Here is a 17,440-nt window from a genome sequence, read left to right as displayed (position 1 = left end):
AAATTTAACTGATTTAAACCCAAAGTTGAAACCTACGATAAGCCTACTAACTTTATTGGTTCCTTTCTTCCAGAGACATCTCTGGCCTAATCCCTAAATTACATTTCTTCACTAATATTACTACTAGACAGTTGATTGCTTCATTCTGGCATCTACTCTCCTCTTGTTCCTTCAAAATGTATTTTCTAATACAAATGCATTCTGCAAATTCAGAAATGGTTAAAGTAAATAGTGCATGTAAGAGAGAATCATGCCCAACAGCCACACTGTGACTTCTAAGATTTCTCACCGAATCTTTAAAATTTCCCAGTTTAGCTATTCCATCTGATCTTTTTGTGGGTAAGAATCTACCCAGAGAAAGTTCCCTAAAATGAAGGACTTCCTCAGTACTGATTTGGTATCTTCCCATTTGTGCATTCTGAACATAATTTACCTGTTCTTTAATCCCATGCCCACTTCTCGTATGCTTTCACCCCCATGACTGCATCACAAAATTTCAAATGCAATCAGTTATATCAGGGATTCTTGATCTTTTTTGTGTACTTTGATGGCTAGGGGAAACTTATAGACCTCTTCTTAAATGCATAAAATAAAATGCAAGAGAATACAAAGGAAACTTTTTATATTGATATATGCTTATCAAAGAGAACCCTAGATCATCTTGTCCATCCCTTCCCTATTTTAAAGTTCAGGAAATTGAGACCCAGAGAAAGTGGCCTCTTCCCCCACCCCCCACAGGGTAGTAAGTTTCATCATCTCAAGAATATAACAGACCATCACAAAGGAACAAGTTAAGTCCAAAATGTTGTAAGGTTATTATTTAATTTCTACTGTTATCCCTTGTGGAACAGACATGGCTTCTGTGAGTTATGAAAATTTTAAGACTATAGCTCCACAGTACTGTGCTTTTTTTTTAAACTTTGATTTTTATACTTTTCTTCTTGTTCCTTACTATCAGTGTACCTATAATTACCAAAACTATTTGCTGTGTATGGAAATAAAATCACAATGTTTGTAAGAATTGGGTATATAGTAATTAAATATTCCTGAGACAGGACTCTCCTAAGTAAAGTATTTGAACTTTATTAATACATGGACTTACATATCTTGGCTACTCGGATCTCTTCATTTAAATGAGGTTTAGGGGTGTCTGAATCCCACATTCAAAAGTGTTAATAAATTACACGTGTTCCAGGAATCTTCCATAGTTATTTATTTTTCATGGATTTTTTTCTAGCATTTCTGGGATTCTCCATTTTTACTATTATTAGCAGTGATGAGGATGGTACTTTTGAACTTCCTTTTTTATCATAACTTTCCTCCTATGCTTATAGGTCTGTTCTATTTAGTCCTTGGTCTGTTTTCCTTAGGTTTGGCTACAGACCTCTTTCAGCTCACTTTTTCATTTTCTAAAGAGCATGGTTTTTAACCAAGCTGACATCTATAAGTTCAATTGATCTCTTTTTAAAAGTTCTTTGACTATTGAAATAGCTTTGTGTACATTCATATTTACAATGCAAACATCCTAGTATTAAAAAGGAGTATTCAAGTTTCAACTTAATGACTATGTAATTCTTGGCAGAGTCACTTCTGAACCAGTTTTCTCATCTACATTATTAATTTTAGTATTGAGGGAAAATAATTTGTAAACTTTTAAATCGTTATAAAGTACCTTTTAGTATTATAAATGTGTGAATGAGTGACCTTTTGTTATAAATAGCTTTCAGTCCTCTGTTACCCAGTATCAGTGATTAAGATGTCATATTAGAATTCAGGTTAGCTAACTTAATAGCCGAGTTTTAAATGAGATCTTTTATTTGAGGTTTGTTTTTTGGGTTTATATAACTTATTAATAATAGCATTTTGTAGGGCTTTTAAGGTTTGCAAACAAAATTTAGATGTATTATTTCATTTGTTCTTACAAGAACCTTTTTTTTAGGTATAAATGCTTTCATTATTCCCATTTTAGAGAATGAATCAGAGAAGTTAAGTGATTTGCCAAGAAGTTACTCAGCTAGTAAGATCTTAATGATTATACAAGTCCAAACTGAGCACTCTCCAATGATAGTAATAAGGATAGCTAACATCGATCAAGTACTTTACAAATATTTTATCATCAACAACAATGGAGGCGGGGTGTTGTTGTTATTCCTATTTTCCATATAAGTAAATGACTTTACCCCAGCTAGTAAATGTGTTGAAGCTAAATTTGACTCATGATGGCCTAATTCTCTATCCTAAATACCCTTTACAATTTCACATATTAACTATTGACTGTTTTAAAGCCTTTCTTTTGTTCTCTTTCCCCAGAATCATCATGTTTCAAGTTTTAAATTTCTCAAATATCTTTTCAATTTGATTTATTATTTATTTTTGGAAAGGCAGTGGAGTTAAAGTGATTTGCCCAAGATCATACAGCTAGGTAATTAGTGTCTGAGACTGAATTTGGACTCCGGTTCTCCGGACTCCAGGGCCTGTGCTCCATTCACTGTGCCATGTGGCTGCCTCCAAGTAATGTCTATTTTTAAATTTCAAAATTTCAAAATTCAAGGGGCAGCAGATGGCATAGTAAATATAGCACCAGCCCTGGAGTCAGGAGGACCCGAATTCAAATTGGCTTCAGACACTTAATAATTAGCTGTGTGACTTTGGGCAAGTCACTGCCTTGCAAAAACAACAACAAAAAACTGTGAATTGATCCAGCCATTTTTTTGAAGACAATTTAGGAAGAGTGAAACAAAACCAGGACATTAATCACAATAACTTTTTTTTTCTTTAAAAAGATTTTACTCATTTTGAACTATACAATTTTTTCCCCAGTCCTGCTTCCCTTCCCACCCACAGAAGGCAGTCCATTTGTCTTCACATTGTTTCCATAGTATACATTGATCTAAGTTGAATGTGATGAGAAAGAAGTCTTATCCTTAGGGAAGAAAAATAGGGGCAGCTAGGTGGTACAGTGGTTAAAGCACCGGCCCTGGAGTCCGGAGTACCTGGGTTCAAATCCGGTCTCAGAATAATTACCTAGCTGTGTAGCCTTGGGCAAGCCACTTAACCCCGTTTGCCTTGCAAAAACCTAAAAAACAAAAAAAAATTACATTTCTAAGTAAAGTCTTCCCTAATTTAAATATAAGACATTCAATCATTTTATTAGGCTTAAATATCATTGAAATGGGACACCTAAAAAACTTAGGTTTGGTGCCACTCATTTGAGAACTAGGGGCCTCAGGGCTTAGAACTTTTTCCTCTTCACTGGTTCCTGTAGCTTGAATAGGGGTGAGGAGTGGGGGGCTAAGATGAGTCATGAAATAGTAGAACATGTTTTGGCTGGTGAGTCAACTTGGATTCTGCTCTTGATTTTTACCATTAAGTGGCTGTTTTATTTCAAGGTTACTTGATCTCTCTGGACCTTTGATTTCTAGCAGTACAATAAGATATTTAAACTGAATGATCTCTAAGTTTCTAGCTTTGATTTTTGTGGTTTGGGGCTAGGAAGCTTTATAAATAACCTGGAGTGTTTTTGATGTAATATCCCAAAAGATAACTTGACTATACTGCCAAAGGATCTTATAAATTTTGTGAATTATTTTATAGGGAAAATAGAGAATAAGATCATCTAGGAGATACAAAGTATTTAATCTGAAACTTACCATATTATCTTTAACTTAGATGGTCCTACCTCTTGACTGCTTGACAGATACTTTTAGGAAATTCAACTTGGAATTTCTTAGTTTTAGTCTCCTATATCACCTACTTCCAAGAGTTTGAAGTTTAGAAAAGTACTAAGGGGGGGTGGCTAGGTGGTCCATTGAATAGAGCAGGGGCCCTGGAGTCAGGAGTACTTGTTCAAATTGGGCCTTAGACACTTAATAATTACCTGGCTGTGTGGCCTTGGTCAAACCACTTAACCCCATTGCCTTGCAAAAAAAAAAAAAAAACCTTAAAAAAGAAAGAAAATTACTTATCACAAACAAGCTCCAAAGGCAGCCCTGACATTTTAAACTTTAAAGTACCAGGAGCAAACCATGAATTTTCCTGAGTACCCGGAATTGTAACATTTTTTCTGCTTTAGTCAGTTTCATTTAGCATTCTGTCACTCTTCTTTTGAAAAAAAAAATCTTTTATTGAGAACTTGCCTTCATGTTAAGCTTTCATTTAAAAAGATTTAGATGTAGTAGAATGACAATCTTGGTATCCTCATGAATTTTTTAGTGAGAGTAGCAAGAGATTTTTTTTTCCTCAATAGAAAAAGAAAAGAGCTTTTTAAAAAAAACCGATTAGTGGTACAGTTGATAGAGCACTGGCCCTGGAATGAGGAGTACCTGAGTTCAAGCCGGCCTCAGACACTTAATAATTGCCTACCTGTGTGGCCTTGGGCAAGCCACTTAACCCCAACTGCCTTGCAAAATAAAAAATGGTTGAACACCACTGACACAAATAATCAGGCATATAAAATAAAAAATATTTTCATTAGGGATAAATATGTTGAATTTATTGTGATAACTAAGATAGCTTTTTGTTCATCTTGTTATTTATACTGAGACTAATTGATATTCAAGTGATTTTCTAAAATCATAACTGTTAATATGGCATCCATCTGTGTGTTTTCAAGAGACAACTTCATTGTTATTGGCCCTTCCCCTTCCTAGAGAGGTAGATCCCCTTTTAACAAAGTATAATTTTGAAAGATGAAGGAAAATTTTTTTTCTTAGCACAATCAATCAACACAAATTTCACCATGGAGGCATAATATTACCCTTCTCCAAAAGAGCTAGCTAGTTTGAGGCCCAGCACAGTCTTTTATCATTTTGCAGCATTTTTTTCTGTGACAGTTGTTCTTTCATTTACATTGTTGTAACTATTTTATAGATTTACCCATTTCTTGTAAATCAGTGGTCCAGAGGCAGGCTTTAAATTGATCTGTCCTATTTTTAAAAATCACTATTTCACTATAGTGAACTCTGTTCACTAGTCATTTCTATTACCCACTCCCTCATCCCATTGGCAAAAAAATGTGACCTTTTATGAAATGGAGAAAGAGAGTAGAATTTGTTTTCTCTATAGGAAAGAAACTTAGAGGTAAGAGCTAGCTGGTAAACAAAATATTGGATGGTAGAACCTTGATAGAAGACTTAGTATAATTAAATTAATGTAAGGAATTTGTATCAGTAAAAAAATTGAGTTCTGTAGCTAGAATTAATTTTGGAGGGGGTGGTTACTCTCTTATGCAAAGATATTTTTATTGATAACTATCAAAATTATGCTGATACCTTTATTTTGAAAGGAAATTCTTGATTTAGAATAAAATGTATATTGTAAAAATTTATTAGTCTCTGCATAGTACATGTTGATAAATTTGAAAATTGTCATTTGCTTGTATTACTACTTCATAATATTGAGATTTTATAAAAATTTTTCCCAAATGACTTTTATACCTTCCTAAAAGAACTCTAAAGGAAAATGTTTCTAGTAGAATTTCTTTAATAGTGACTTTTGAAGGCTCTCCTTTCTCCTCAAATATGTTCTGTCTATTCAGCATCTTAAGTAACCAAAAAAAAAATTCCTCTTTAATACCGTTGGAGGAAGCCTTCATTAATCCTCAGAGTCTTAAAACATCAGTGTAATGTTTTTGCTAAGGAAATTGTCCCAGACCAGCCTGTGTAATTTATAAGAATGGACTGAAATTTGTGGGATATGGACCCATTTTTTAAAAAAAAAATTTCTTTTATTAAAGATTTTGAGTTTTACAATTCCCCCCCATCTTACTTCCCTTCCCCTCACCCCACCCCCATTTTCTAAATTTTTAACAAAGACTAGGGAAAGATATATGACAAACCAAAATGCCAAGTCAAATATTCTCTATAGAGACTTACAATTAGCTTTATCTGGAAGATTTTTCTTAATCAAGAAGTTACTGTCCCATTTTATGTCTTAGGTTTTCATAATTTTTAAAAGCTTAATTCTGAGGTTTTAGATCTGAAGTAGCTATATCCTATGTAACTACCATTCTCTGCTACCAGACTTTGATCTCATTAGTGAACCATTAAGTAGAACCCATAATTGGTTTTGTTTTTTTTTTAATTGGGCTAGTATGTAAATCTCTGCTATTGATAGCATATAGAGAGACAGAAGAATTATTCTGTACCTGTTGTTTCCTTCACAGAGAGCTAGTGACATCTGACAAAGAACCATGATACCTGGCTGAAACTCCAGGATGGAAGTAATGCACAAGTCACTTTATAAAAGCCCAACACTGTAAATCGTACGTAACAGCTATATGCAAACTAGTAGTGAAAGTTAATATTTTTAGAAGGAAAAAACCTTTATTTGGCTCTTTGTAGCCTAGTAGTTACTAATGAAATAGCTATTTCACAAATCCTTAGAACATGCAGAAGGCAGAGGAGTAAGCAGTAGCACAGATCCCATAGGAATATAAAATGATGATGGGGGAGGGGAGAATAGTAGCTATAAATACTATATCCTTTTTCTATACCAGTCTAAGATAGTTTTCTCATCTTTTAATCTCCATTTTAAACCATCTATCTCCATCCTCCTAACCTGATCCCTTAAAAGTATAAAGCTGTAAGTTTCTGATCAATGTGTGTACATACATACATATATATATACATATATATATTTATATATATATATATATTTAGTGATGAGCACTTTTTTCAGGGAAAAGTCTATTTGATAGCAATCTTGTCTTGTCTTTCATGTTGACTAATAAAGATATGAAAGAACAGTTCTGAAACAAATTGAAAAAAATTTTAGAATATTGCTCTTTAGCTCTGGGCTAATTGTCATCATTGAGTAGTGCAAGTTAAACTATAGGAGAGAAATTAAAAATCAAATTTGTGAAAATAATTTAGATTATGAGAAGGATAAATTATTTTCCATTTAATTAAGACTATATTGAAAGTGTACAATGGTTAACACTTGTCCAGTGAACAGTGTTAATTTTATAAGGAAACAAACTCATAGATCATAAGATACACAATCTAATAATGTGATTTTTGTGTGGTTACCCACCTAAATGAGAATTCTGAAGTTGCTGACATTTCCCCCATGGCTGAGTTTGACTTTTCATGGTCCTTGATGTCATCTGACCCTACCCACCCAATTAATTTGTGGTGATTTGTTATTTTGGCTTGGTGTTTTGTTTTTTTTTTAATCTAGATTTCAACTGATAAAACCTTTTAACTGATAAAACCTTTTGAAGAGATATTCCCATTTCAGTATATACACCTGCTGATGCTTTATCACTTTTTTTTTTCAAAGCAGTGGGGTTAAGTGGCTTACCCAAGGCCACAACAGCTAGGTAATTATTAAGTGTCTCAGGTCGGATTTGAACCCAGGTACTCCTGACTCCAAGGCCGGTGGTCTATCCACTGCACCACCTAGCTGCCTCTTTATCACGTTTTTATTTGAATATTTCTGAAATATTTTCTAATTGTAGTTATAAAAATAAGCATATAAGCTTATATTTTTAATGATTTCTTCCAATTTACTTGAATATTATCCTTTTTGAATATGCAAAAGGACAGTGGTATCAGTGAACTATATGATAAATAGAAAATGCTTAAGTTTATTATCAGTGAATCCAAAGTGCTTAATTTATGGCATAGCTGGCATGCTCTTTTAAAGGTATTTTAAATATATTTAAGTATATTGCCTGCTAGCTATTGTAAACAAGTTTAATCAACTTATGCAAAATAGTATACATTTTGAATTTTTTATAAAATATTTATATAAAATAATTCGTTGATAGTTCTTGTCAAGTTTGTGTTTAATTGACTGAACTATTCTCATGATGTAATGTAGATTCAGGTATTCATCTCAGAATCTAACTTTAAATTTACATCTTTGATGGATATTTCCCCTTTTCATTTAAATGAAAAGAATATACTTTTATGTCTCCAACTGGATTGAAACATTGCCCAGTTTTTTGTCTTTTAGCTAGGAATTTCAGGTAGGTTACACCATGTTGGTCTACTAGTTTATGTGGACTAGCTAATTTAGACATATTTAAAGCTTTTTTTTTTTTTTTGCTAGAAAATATCAGAATATGGAGGCTTCTTTAGCCAAAAGGTCTTGTAATAAATAAATAAGTACATTTGACTTTTGATTATGGCTTGTTTGGGGCTTGTCAGATGCATTGTAATTCCTGATTTAAAAACTATAAGTTTATACTTCAGTGATTTCCAATAAACAGTTGTGATAATATACAAATGTTTATAACTAATTGATATGTTGCTGTAAGTATCTCTATTGAACCAAGGTGACTTGAGATTTGACTAGGAGATTTATAAAGCCCTAGCTTTTTTTAAAGATCCTAGTGTCAGAAGTAAGTTTTTCATGGTTTTTAATTAGTATTGCAGTTTCAAAGTGTCACTAATTCAGATTATGCATAAAATAAAAGTAGCACCAATTAAATTATAGACTTGTTATTCTGAAGTACTTAAATTTGTTTGGGAAAGATTTAAAGATTAGTTTGGTCTTGGTTTTTCAGTGAGCTTGCTTGCCAGACCTTTTGGTGAGTCATTTAACCCTTTAGCTTCAGTTTCTTCATCTATCAAAGAAAATCATTATATTTATAACTGCTTTATCATATTGAATGTCTAGAGATTATAAATTACCTTTACCAATTCAAATCACTCTTGTTTGTGATTTAGTGAATCTTTTTCTCAAAAGCTTTTATAGGACATCTTTCAGGGGACTCATGAGAAGTTTTAATTTCTAATATGGTAAACATCTATAGCTATAATCCACATAAACAAAAACTCATTGAACAATTCTCAGCAGTGTAAAGAGAGATCCTGAGACCAAAATATTTTACAATAGCCAGCTTAAATTTAAGATGCCTGAAGCACTGAAAAGTTAAATGATTTTACCTAGTCTTTTTGACTCAAAAGAAGGCATCCTATCTCCTTTTTAAACTGCCACTATTTTGAGATTCAAATGATATCATTTCTATAGCTTTATACTTTTAGCTATTATCAATTTATGGTACTAAGCTTATGAAGTAGAAATTGATAAGAAGTAAGTTTCTTCCTTACTCTAAGGATTAGTTTTAATTAGCACGTGATTTCTCTAATTCTTGAATGTTGAACTGTTATAATTAAAATACTTTGTATTCACTGATTCTCATACATTCTCTTTTATAAACGTTTCATATTAATACAAATGGATTAATGGTTTTACCACTTTTTTTTAAGGCAATGGGGTTAAGTGACTTGCCTAAAGTCACACAGCTAGGCAATTATTAACTCTCTGAGGATGGATTTAAACTCAGGTCCAGGACTCCAGGGCTTGTGTTCTATCTACTGAGCCACTGCACTGGTTATACAGCTTTCTTAACCCAAGTTGTACTCTAAATGTCTGCTACTTTTTTTGACTACTGTAGGTCAGATTCTATCATAGTCTCAAAGGGTTAACCATTTTATTGTGTTTACCATATGGAAATTGTTCTGTTCTTTTCTAAAGAAGCTTTGTTTCTGCTTGCTTTTTTATATTAGAGGATCTCTGGAGTCTAAATTATTTGAAGACAGAAGTGGAATAGAAATCTACAAATGTGTAGTCAGCATTTTTAGAGTCAACAGCAAAGTAGGGGAGTAGTTAAATTTGGTAAAAGTACTAAAGAGAGACCTAGTACCGTTATATTTAATAACTCTGCTTTTTAAATGCCTTAATCAGATTGAAATAGCCATTGGTAGTGCCTTTAGTATTTGAATACCATTTCTGGTCACCCTGCCTAGAAATCTTGTCAGCCTGGATTAAGATGAAGACTAGAATTATAATTCCTAGTTTAAGACAAAAGTTTTAATAGTTTTATTCCTTCAAGGAGTGCTGCAAGTTTATTTTTCTCATTAAATTTATGAGTACAAGTAACTCACTGGAATAAAACTTTGTATCAGTTATAATCTGATTATCCTGTTTAGATCCCTGCCCTGATATAACATTTTTTACTCTCTTGCCTAAAGCATTATTCAACTTTAAATGCTTTTGACTTAACATGGTTAATTTTCTAAAAGGCGTTTTCATGGAGATTTGGAGTTTCATTTATATGGATTTTTTTTTAACCAATCCTTACCCTCTCCTACCCCCAAAGCGGGACATCTGTTACTATCTTGTTTGCTAAAGCTTGGGAGGTATTCTCTTTGTTATACTCTTCTACCTCCTTTCCTCTGTTCTGGATCCATGAGGAGGGTGTTTTAAACTAAATATCTAATTTTCTAATAGTGTAATAATATTTTATATGTGTGTATATATATATATATTATCTATATACATAGATATCTAATAATCCAATAATATAATATATTGACTTTGGAACCAGATGTTTGCCACAAGCAAATTAATACAAAAATGTCCAGGAAAACAAAGTTAAAACAAAAGCAAACTGATCCCTGCCTTCTAAAAATTTGCTCTATAGTAACTGATCTAGTATCTCTGTTCAGTTAATAAGTAAAATATACATAATGCAGAAATATATCATAAATGTTACCTGAAATTAAATGACTTATAGTGATAATATACCTGTTTTGGTATGGCATTTTTCTTTCAGGAATTGTTGGATAAGTTTTTAATAGCCAATGCTACTAATCCAGAGAGCAAGGTCTTCTATCTGAAAATGAAGGGAGACTACTTCCGGTACCTTGCTGAAGTAGCCTGTGGAGATGACCGAAAACGTAAGCATGCTTGTTTTGATGCTATTTAAACAATTTGCAAAAATTTTTAAGGCATACTCAAACAAAGATCTATACAGTGCCCCAAATAATGGGGAAAGGCACAAAGTGTGTTGTGATGGGTTATGGAGTCTATGAGGAAAAACTAATGACCTCTCATCCTTCCCCTTTGTCCTTCCAAATATTGCAAGTTCAAGGATCTTTGATTTCTTTTTTTTTCTTTTTTTAATTTATTTTTATTAAAGATATTATTTGAGTTTTACATTTTTCCCCCAATCTTGCTTTCCCCCCCCGCCCCCAGAAAGCACTCTGTCAGTCTTTACTTTGTTTCCATGTTGTACCTTGTTCCAAAATGGGGTGTGATGAGAGAGAAATCATATTCCTAAAGAGAAGAGAAGTCTAAGAGGTAACAAGAAGGGATCTTTGATTTCATAGGTTGTAGGTATTCCTTCTACCACACAGATTGCAGGGTTTGTTTCAGAGAATTACTGTGTGAAAAAGAATTCATCCCCTGTAGCCAACCTTGTGATGCATCTTTAATTGACCTTTTCTAAAACTGAGGAGTTGTAGGACCCTAGAGAATCACTGTAATTTAAATCTTAATTTTTTTTTCCTGTCTTCATTAAACTAAACCAAACACAGGACTGATTTTCATATGTAATAAATACTGATTTGGTTAATTTGAATAAAAGTCTACAGTTTTAAATGAAAATTCGAATACTAAGAGAAGTGTTGCTTCCACTAAAACTTAAACTCATGACAAAAGGATGCTAAATAACCTAAGTAAGAATTTTCATTATTATATTTTTTTTCTCCCTATTTGTAGAAACAATAGATAATTCCCAAGGAGCTTATCAAGAAGCATTTGACATCAGCAAGAAAGAGATGCAACCTACACATCCAATTCGCCTGGGGCTAGCTCTTAACTTTTCTGTATTTTACTATGAGATTCTTAATAACCCAGAGCTTGCCTGCACATTGGCTAAAACGGTAAGGTGTTTGTTTGGAATTTTTCTTTTAATGTAAATCTTTTGAAATGTTTGTGAAAGTTAATTTCTTCCCCTTATCTACTTTACACACATAGAAAAGCCCATCAATTTTTTAAAAAAACTTTTGTTTCCTATTCTTGCTTTTCTTTTGATTATAAGCATCAGGATGTCTCTGAAATCACGGTAGTTAATAACACAGGAATAATTAAACCATCAGAAACTCTGAAGGAAATAGTTTATCAGGATTTGGATTCGGGTTTTAAAATCTTGAAGTAATTTTTCTCATACCTGTGTTTTATCAGTAAGATGGTTTCTGAGTAAGAAGTTAGACTACTAATGACTGAAATAGTTCACATTGCTCCAAAATATGCTTATAAATAATAAAATATAGTATTTCCTCTAGAAGAAGTACTTGTTTTTTTAACGTAGAAGAACCACAAGTCAAACCCAGTGAGTTCAGTACTGCCCCCCCCCCCTTTTTGTATATATTAATAGTATTTTAAATTGTGATCATTAGGACATTTTTGAAGACATGTGAAATTTATAGCTTAAAGGATCTTTAAAAGTACAAATAATTATTATGTTTCTTAATCAGGCTTTTGATGAGGCTATTGCAGAACTTGATACGTTGAATGAAGATTCCTACAAAGACAGTACCCTTATCATGCAGTTGCTTAGAGACAACCTAACAGTAAGTTGCCCCTTTATGTTTATACCTTTCTATAGTCAAAATGAAAATACTAAGAAAGCCTGATCCTTTTCCTAGGTTTTGGGGGTGTTACTCTGATTAAAAAGGTGGGTTAGCTTTGGGGGAAAATGGTAGAGCTAGCATATAAGCTGGAGAATAAAAAGCATTTAATATTATTGAGTATTGCATAAAGTAATCATTTCATCTCCCAGCCTATAAAAATTTATTCAATGATAAAATTCTTCCTAAGTGATATCTCAGTTGGTGTTATAAGTATTATGTCATAATAAATAGTAACTACTTATTTTAGCATCTTGTCTGTAATTTTACTTTTTGACACTATATTCTCTAATGATAGTGAGCATTTGAAGGGGTAGTGTGGTATAGTACATAGAGAACCGGAACTGTTTCATAAGTTCTACCACTGGTACATATTAGCTATGTGACTCCAAGAGAGTTTGTTAATTTTTTAGCACCATATGGAACTCTCTTAAGACTAAGTTGCTGTGAAGATGCTGACTTGTATCAGTAGAGAAAGTTCTTTTATTACCAGTAAAATAATTGGTCTATTCCTTATTCTCCATATAATTTTATTTATATTCTTCTGGGCTAACTTTGAGACAAAGAGAATGGAAATTTGTTAGCAAGACAATTATTCAATTATTTGAGGGGTTGGATGGAGAGATGACTTGTAAATTGAGAATTAAGGAATTTTACAAGTATGGATACAATTTTTTTTGTTTATCAGTGTTCTGGGTCAAAGTAGAAATAATAAATTATAAGACTGATGTAATTTCGTGGGGACAATCTAACAAAATATAGGTTGCTTTTCCAGCCTTAATGAAATTGATTGATTTTGATTAATTTTTGTTTCTACTCCTTTTTCCACCTTAAATCAAAATCTCTTTTCTACGTGTCACTTTTCAGATTTGTCCTTTAAAACTAACTTTTGATAGGGATGTTTAAAACTTAAAGAATAATTTAGAAATAAAAGTATAGAACTATTGGGGGGTGTGTGTGTGTGTGTGTGTGTGTGTGTGTGTGTGTGTGTGTGTGTGTGACCCAAAGCCTAAGACTGGAGAAATTTTTTCAGTCTTTTTTGAATATTCATGTATTATAATAGTACTTGAGTTTAATAAAATGACATTCTTGCACTTCAGTAAACCTGTTCAGTTTGATAAAATCAGGAGGATAAGCAGGGAGATGTATTCATCATTCTTCAGGCTGAAGAAGGAAGTACCAGTCCAGTGGAAAATCTGTTAAGTGCTATTATAAGATAAAAATGAAATTAGTGAAGATTCCTATTCCTAGCAAACATGATTACTGCATCCTTAATGTGCCTTAGGTCTGACTATCAGTCCTTTTTGTTTGTCGAGTTCAAACACCAACAACTATTTTCATAAATAAACAGAAAAGAGAATTGTATGAAAAATTGTGACCACTCTAAAGTATAAATTTAACATGGTAGTATTAAACTACCCTGATTGTCTATATTCCTTTTTTTTTGGAATTACTTTTTATTCTTTAAAAATACTTTTCATTGGGCCGGCTAGGTGGCGCAGTGGATAGAGCACCAGCCCTGGAGTCAGGAGTACCTGGGTTCAAATCTAGTCTCAGACACTTAATAATTACCTAGCTGTGTGGCCTTGGGCAAGCCACTTAACCCCATTTGCCTTGCAAAAAAAAAAATACTTCCCATTGATTCTCTTTTCTTTCCCCCATTCCCCATCTTCTGTTTGTAACAAATAAGTATTCTCAAGCAGAACACAACCACGCATTATCTCTTGTCTCATTCTGCACTCCCAGCCTATCACCACTCTGCAAAGAAGTGGGGAAAAATATGCTCTATCAACATTAAATCCTCTTCGAACCAAAAATTTTCAGTCTTTTTCCTATAGGAAAAAGTTAACTTTGTGGCTGTAGAATGTGTGCACACACATAGAGAGAGAACTTCGCACATAAGCCTTCATAAATATATTTGAATTAAATGATAATAGTCTTCCTGTTGAATTACTTTATAAACTGATTAATTCTTAAAAGTGTTTGCCCTAATGCTAGATGTTGCGGGGAATAGAAAAGTAAGTATAAGACTTGATCATTACCTTCAAGGGACTAGCCAACTAGTCTATTAGAAGAGACAATCACATGGAACAAACGATGTGACATAAAAAAATATTTCAGAGATTACTAAGATAGTATATCCAAATTACATACGTACATGTCTCTGTTTATATACATATATATTGATTGGAGGGGGAAGGAGGCAGTCAGGATTAAATGACTTAAGGCCACACAACTTGGTGTCAAGTGTCTGAGCCTGATTTGAATTCAGGTTCTCTTGGCTCCTGAGCCTGCGCTCTATCCACTGGACCATCTAGCTGCCCAAATTATAATGAATGTTAGTTAGAAATAAGTTGCAGGTGATCTAATGCATCTTCCTGACCTTCCCATACAAGGAGTTGTTCTGTACAGTCATCCTCAATATAATTAGTCATTAAGTTTTCACTTGATCATGTCAAGAAGTATGGGAGCTCACTACTTTATAAGATAACTTGGGGGCAGCTAGATGGCACAGTGGATAGAGCACCAGCCCTATAGTTGAGGACCTGAATTCAAATCTAACCTAAGACAATGATCTTGCTGTGTGATTTGAGTAAGTCACTTAACCCCCCATTGCCTTGCAAAAAAAAAAGATAGTTTATAGACAATTTTTCACTACTGATTTTAGTTCTCTGGCACTACACCCTCTTCTGTGTATGCAACATCCCTTCAACTGTTTGAATGCAGATGTAATACTAGTAGCAATTTTAAAATGTTCTGTTTGGCCAAATTGTAATTTGAGAATAAGTTTAGTGAGATAACTTATCACCAAATATATAACGTTTATTTTGCTTAAGAGACTTGGCATGATAATTGAATGTATCTAAAATAACAATCCAATGTGGTTCTTTCCTTTCTAGTTATGGACATCAGACAGTGCAGGAGAAGAATGTGATGCTGCAGAAGGTGCAGAAAATTAAAATTCACACAGGGTGTCATCTTCCTTTCTCTCAAGAAACCTTTTTACACGTCTCCATTCCTTATAGCTCCACTTGGATTTCCTATAGCAAAGAACCCATTCATGTGTATGGAAATCAATCGTTTATAGTCTTTTCACACTGCAGCTTTGGGAAAACTCCATTCCTTGATTTGTGTTTGTCCTGGCCTTCCTGGTGTGCGGTTACTGCTGTAGAAAAGTATTAATAGCTTCATTTCATATAAACATAAGTAACTTCCAAACACTTATGTAGAGGACTAAAGTGTATCTGGTATTCAAAAATCTGAACCAGTTCTGCAAGTGATGACTGTGTTTTGTATTACAGTGAAGATATGAAAATGTAGTTAAATACAACTCAAGTGTTTTACATAGCTTCCCCTGCCTACCCCCATAGTCTCATCTTGTTTTTCAGGGTTTTTCTTTCAGCAAACAACTTTCACATACTCTTAAATATTCCTTTTAAGGAGGAATCTGGAAGTATTTGGGTCAAATGGAAACAAATTTGGTATTATAGAGTTAGGGATCACAAGCTGAAATAGTTCTCCTGTAAGATATGTCCTGTGACAGCACGAAGTTTTCTTACCCTTCAGTTGCTGCTGTTTCATTTGACAATTTCTTCTCAATAAAAGTTCACTCACACTCCTGCCTTTGTAGTTCTGGTGTCCACTTTACTATGTAATAGAAGTAGCATGTAACTACCAGAATACAAATGTTGCTTTCTGGCAAATTAAAGTGCATGTCATTTCTTAATACACTAGAATGGGGGAAACATTGGAAATACACGAGTCCAGGCCTAATTTTTTAGTACTTTTCCATGCAGATTTGTGCACATGTGAGTGGGTGTCACGTTTGTCCAGTGATTGTTTATTAGAAAGTTTGGACCACTATTGTGTGTTGCTAATCATTGATTGTAGTCCCAAAAAAGCATTGTGAAAATGTTATGCCCTATGTAACAGCAAAGTAACATAAAATAAAATTGCATTTTATAAACCATTTACTCCTGCTTTGTAAGGATTATATACCATTATTTTAAAGACCAAATGAATTATTTGGCATACTACTTTTATCTTTAAAGGTCATTGACTCCAAAATATTGCTTTTGCTTTGTTTGTACAAAGTGTACACCCATATATCTTTGTTTGATGATACTTGCTATAGTGGAGAACTATCTTGTCTTTGTGGAACTGACAAAAGTTATACCTTTAGAATTCTACATGGGATTTTAAAAGGTTGGGGCGTTTTCTTCCTCTTACCCCTTCTGTCTTCAGGGTTTCACACAGTACCTTGTACACCAACTGGTTCTTAATAAATGCTTACTGGGTTTTTTTTTTTTTTCCCTGAGAAACATGTTAAATGCAAATTATATAGATTCCAGTGACCATCTCTTCCTCTTGTGTGAGTGGTATCTGACAACATAATTCAAATAAGATCTACTCTTCCCACCCCAGCTCACCTTCACCTTTGATCTTAGAATATTTTTAAGACACTTGAGTCATTGTAATATTTACTTTAATACAGATGCATATCACTTACCTACATATGTATGACATGTAACATTAACATCTTTTTGGTTATAGTTGGTTATAGTTCCTAGAATTTTCCTAAAAGCATATTGTATAACAGAATGGCTAGCATCCCATCATGTCCACTCCCAATTTTGTCTTTTCTAGTCTGTATCTGATTCTTTTTACTGATACTCCTGGCATGATTCTGAATCTGTTCACTAATATTGTTATAGATCTGTAATTGAAGAAATATTGAAAAATATGGTCTGAATATTTTTTAGATGAACCTCTATTCCTCAGCCCAGTTGTGGGAGAAGATGGGGATATTTATGCAATATTAAATCCACTACTCTAATACAGGTACATTACACTGATAGTTCTTTCTCATGAAGTGGAACTAGATGGCCACTGGGGTCCCTTCCAAATCTAAAATTCTATGATTCTATAACTAGACTTGTTAGTGATAGTTAAGTTCTAATTCATAAGACTTAGTTTTGTTTGTTACTCATTTCAAACTTTACAAAATAGATTAG

At 33.3% G+C, this 17,440-nt stretch overlaps 1 protein-coding gene across 2 annotated transcripts in view; it reads left to right on the top strand.

Annotated features, from left to right (window-relative positions):
- The window catches only part of LOC141504561 (14-3-3 protein theta), a 33,000-nt gene extending 16,605 nt beyond the window's left edge, over nt 1-16,395 (top strand). For both annotated transcript variants that reach the window (XM_074209641.1, XM_074209640.1), the window contains exons 3-6: nt 10,568-10,691; nt 11,515-11,678; nt 12,273-12,368; nt 15,326-16,395. In XM_074209641.1, the coding sequence (XP_074065742.1) occupies nt 10,568-10,691; nt 11,515-11,678; nt 12,273-12,368; nt 15,326-15,385 (444 nt within the window). In that variant the 3' untranslated portion in view covers nt 15,386-16,395. The remainder of the gene's footprint in view (nt 1-10,567; nt 10,692-11,514; nt 11,679-12,272; nt 12,369-15,325) is intronic.
- Nucleotides 16,396-17,440: the final 1,045 nt, after the last annotated feature.

Source organism: Macrotis lagotis, chromosome 1 (genome assembly GCF_037893015.1).
Source record: "Macrotis lagotis isolate mMagLag1 chromosome 1, bilby.v1.9.chrom.fasta, whole genome shotgun sequence".
In the NCBI taxonomy this organism is placed as follows: domain Eukaryota; kingdom Metazoa; phylum Chordata; class Mammalia; order Peramelemorphia; family Peramelidae; genus Macrotis; species Macrotis lagotis.
This window is presented reverse-complemented; position numbering and strand designations above follow the sequence as displayed.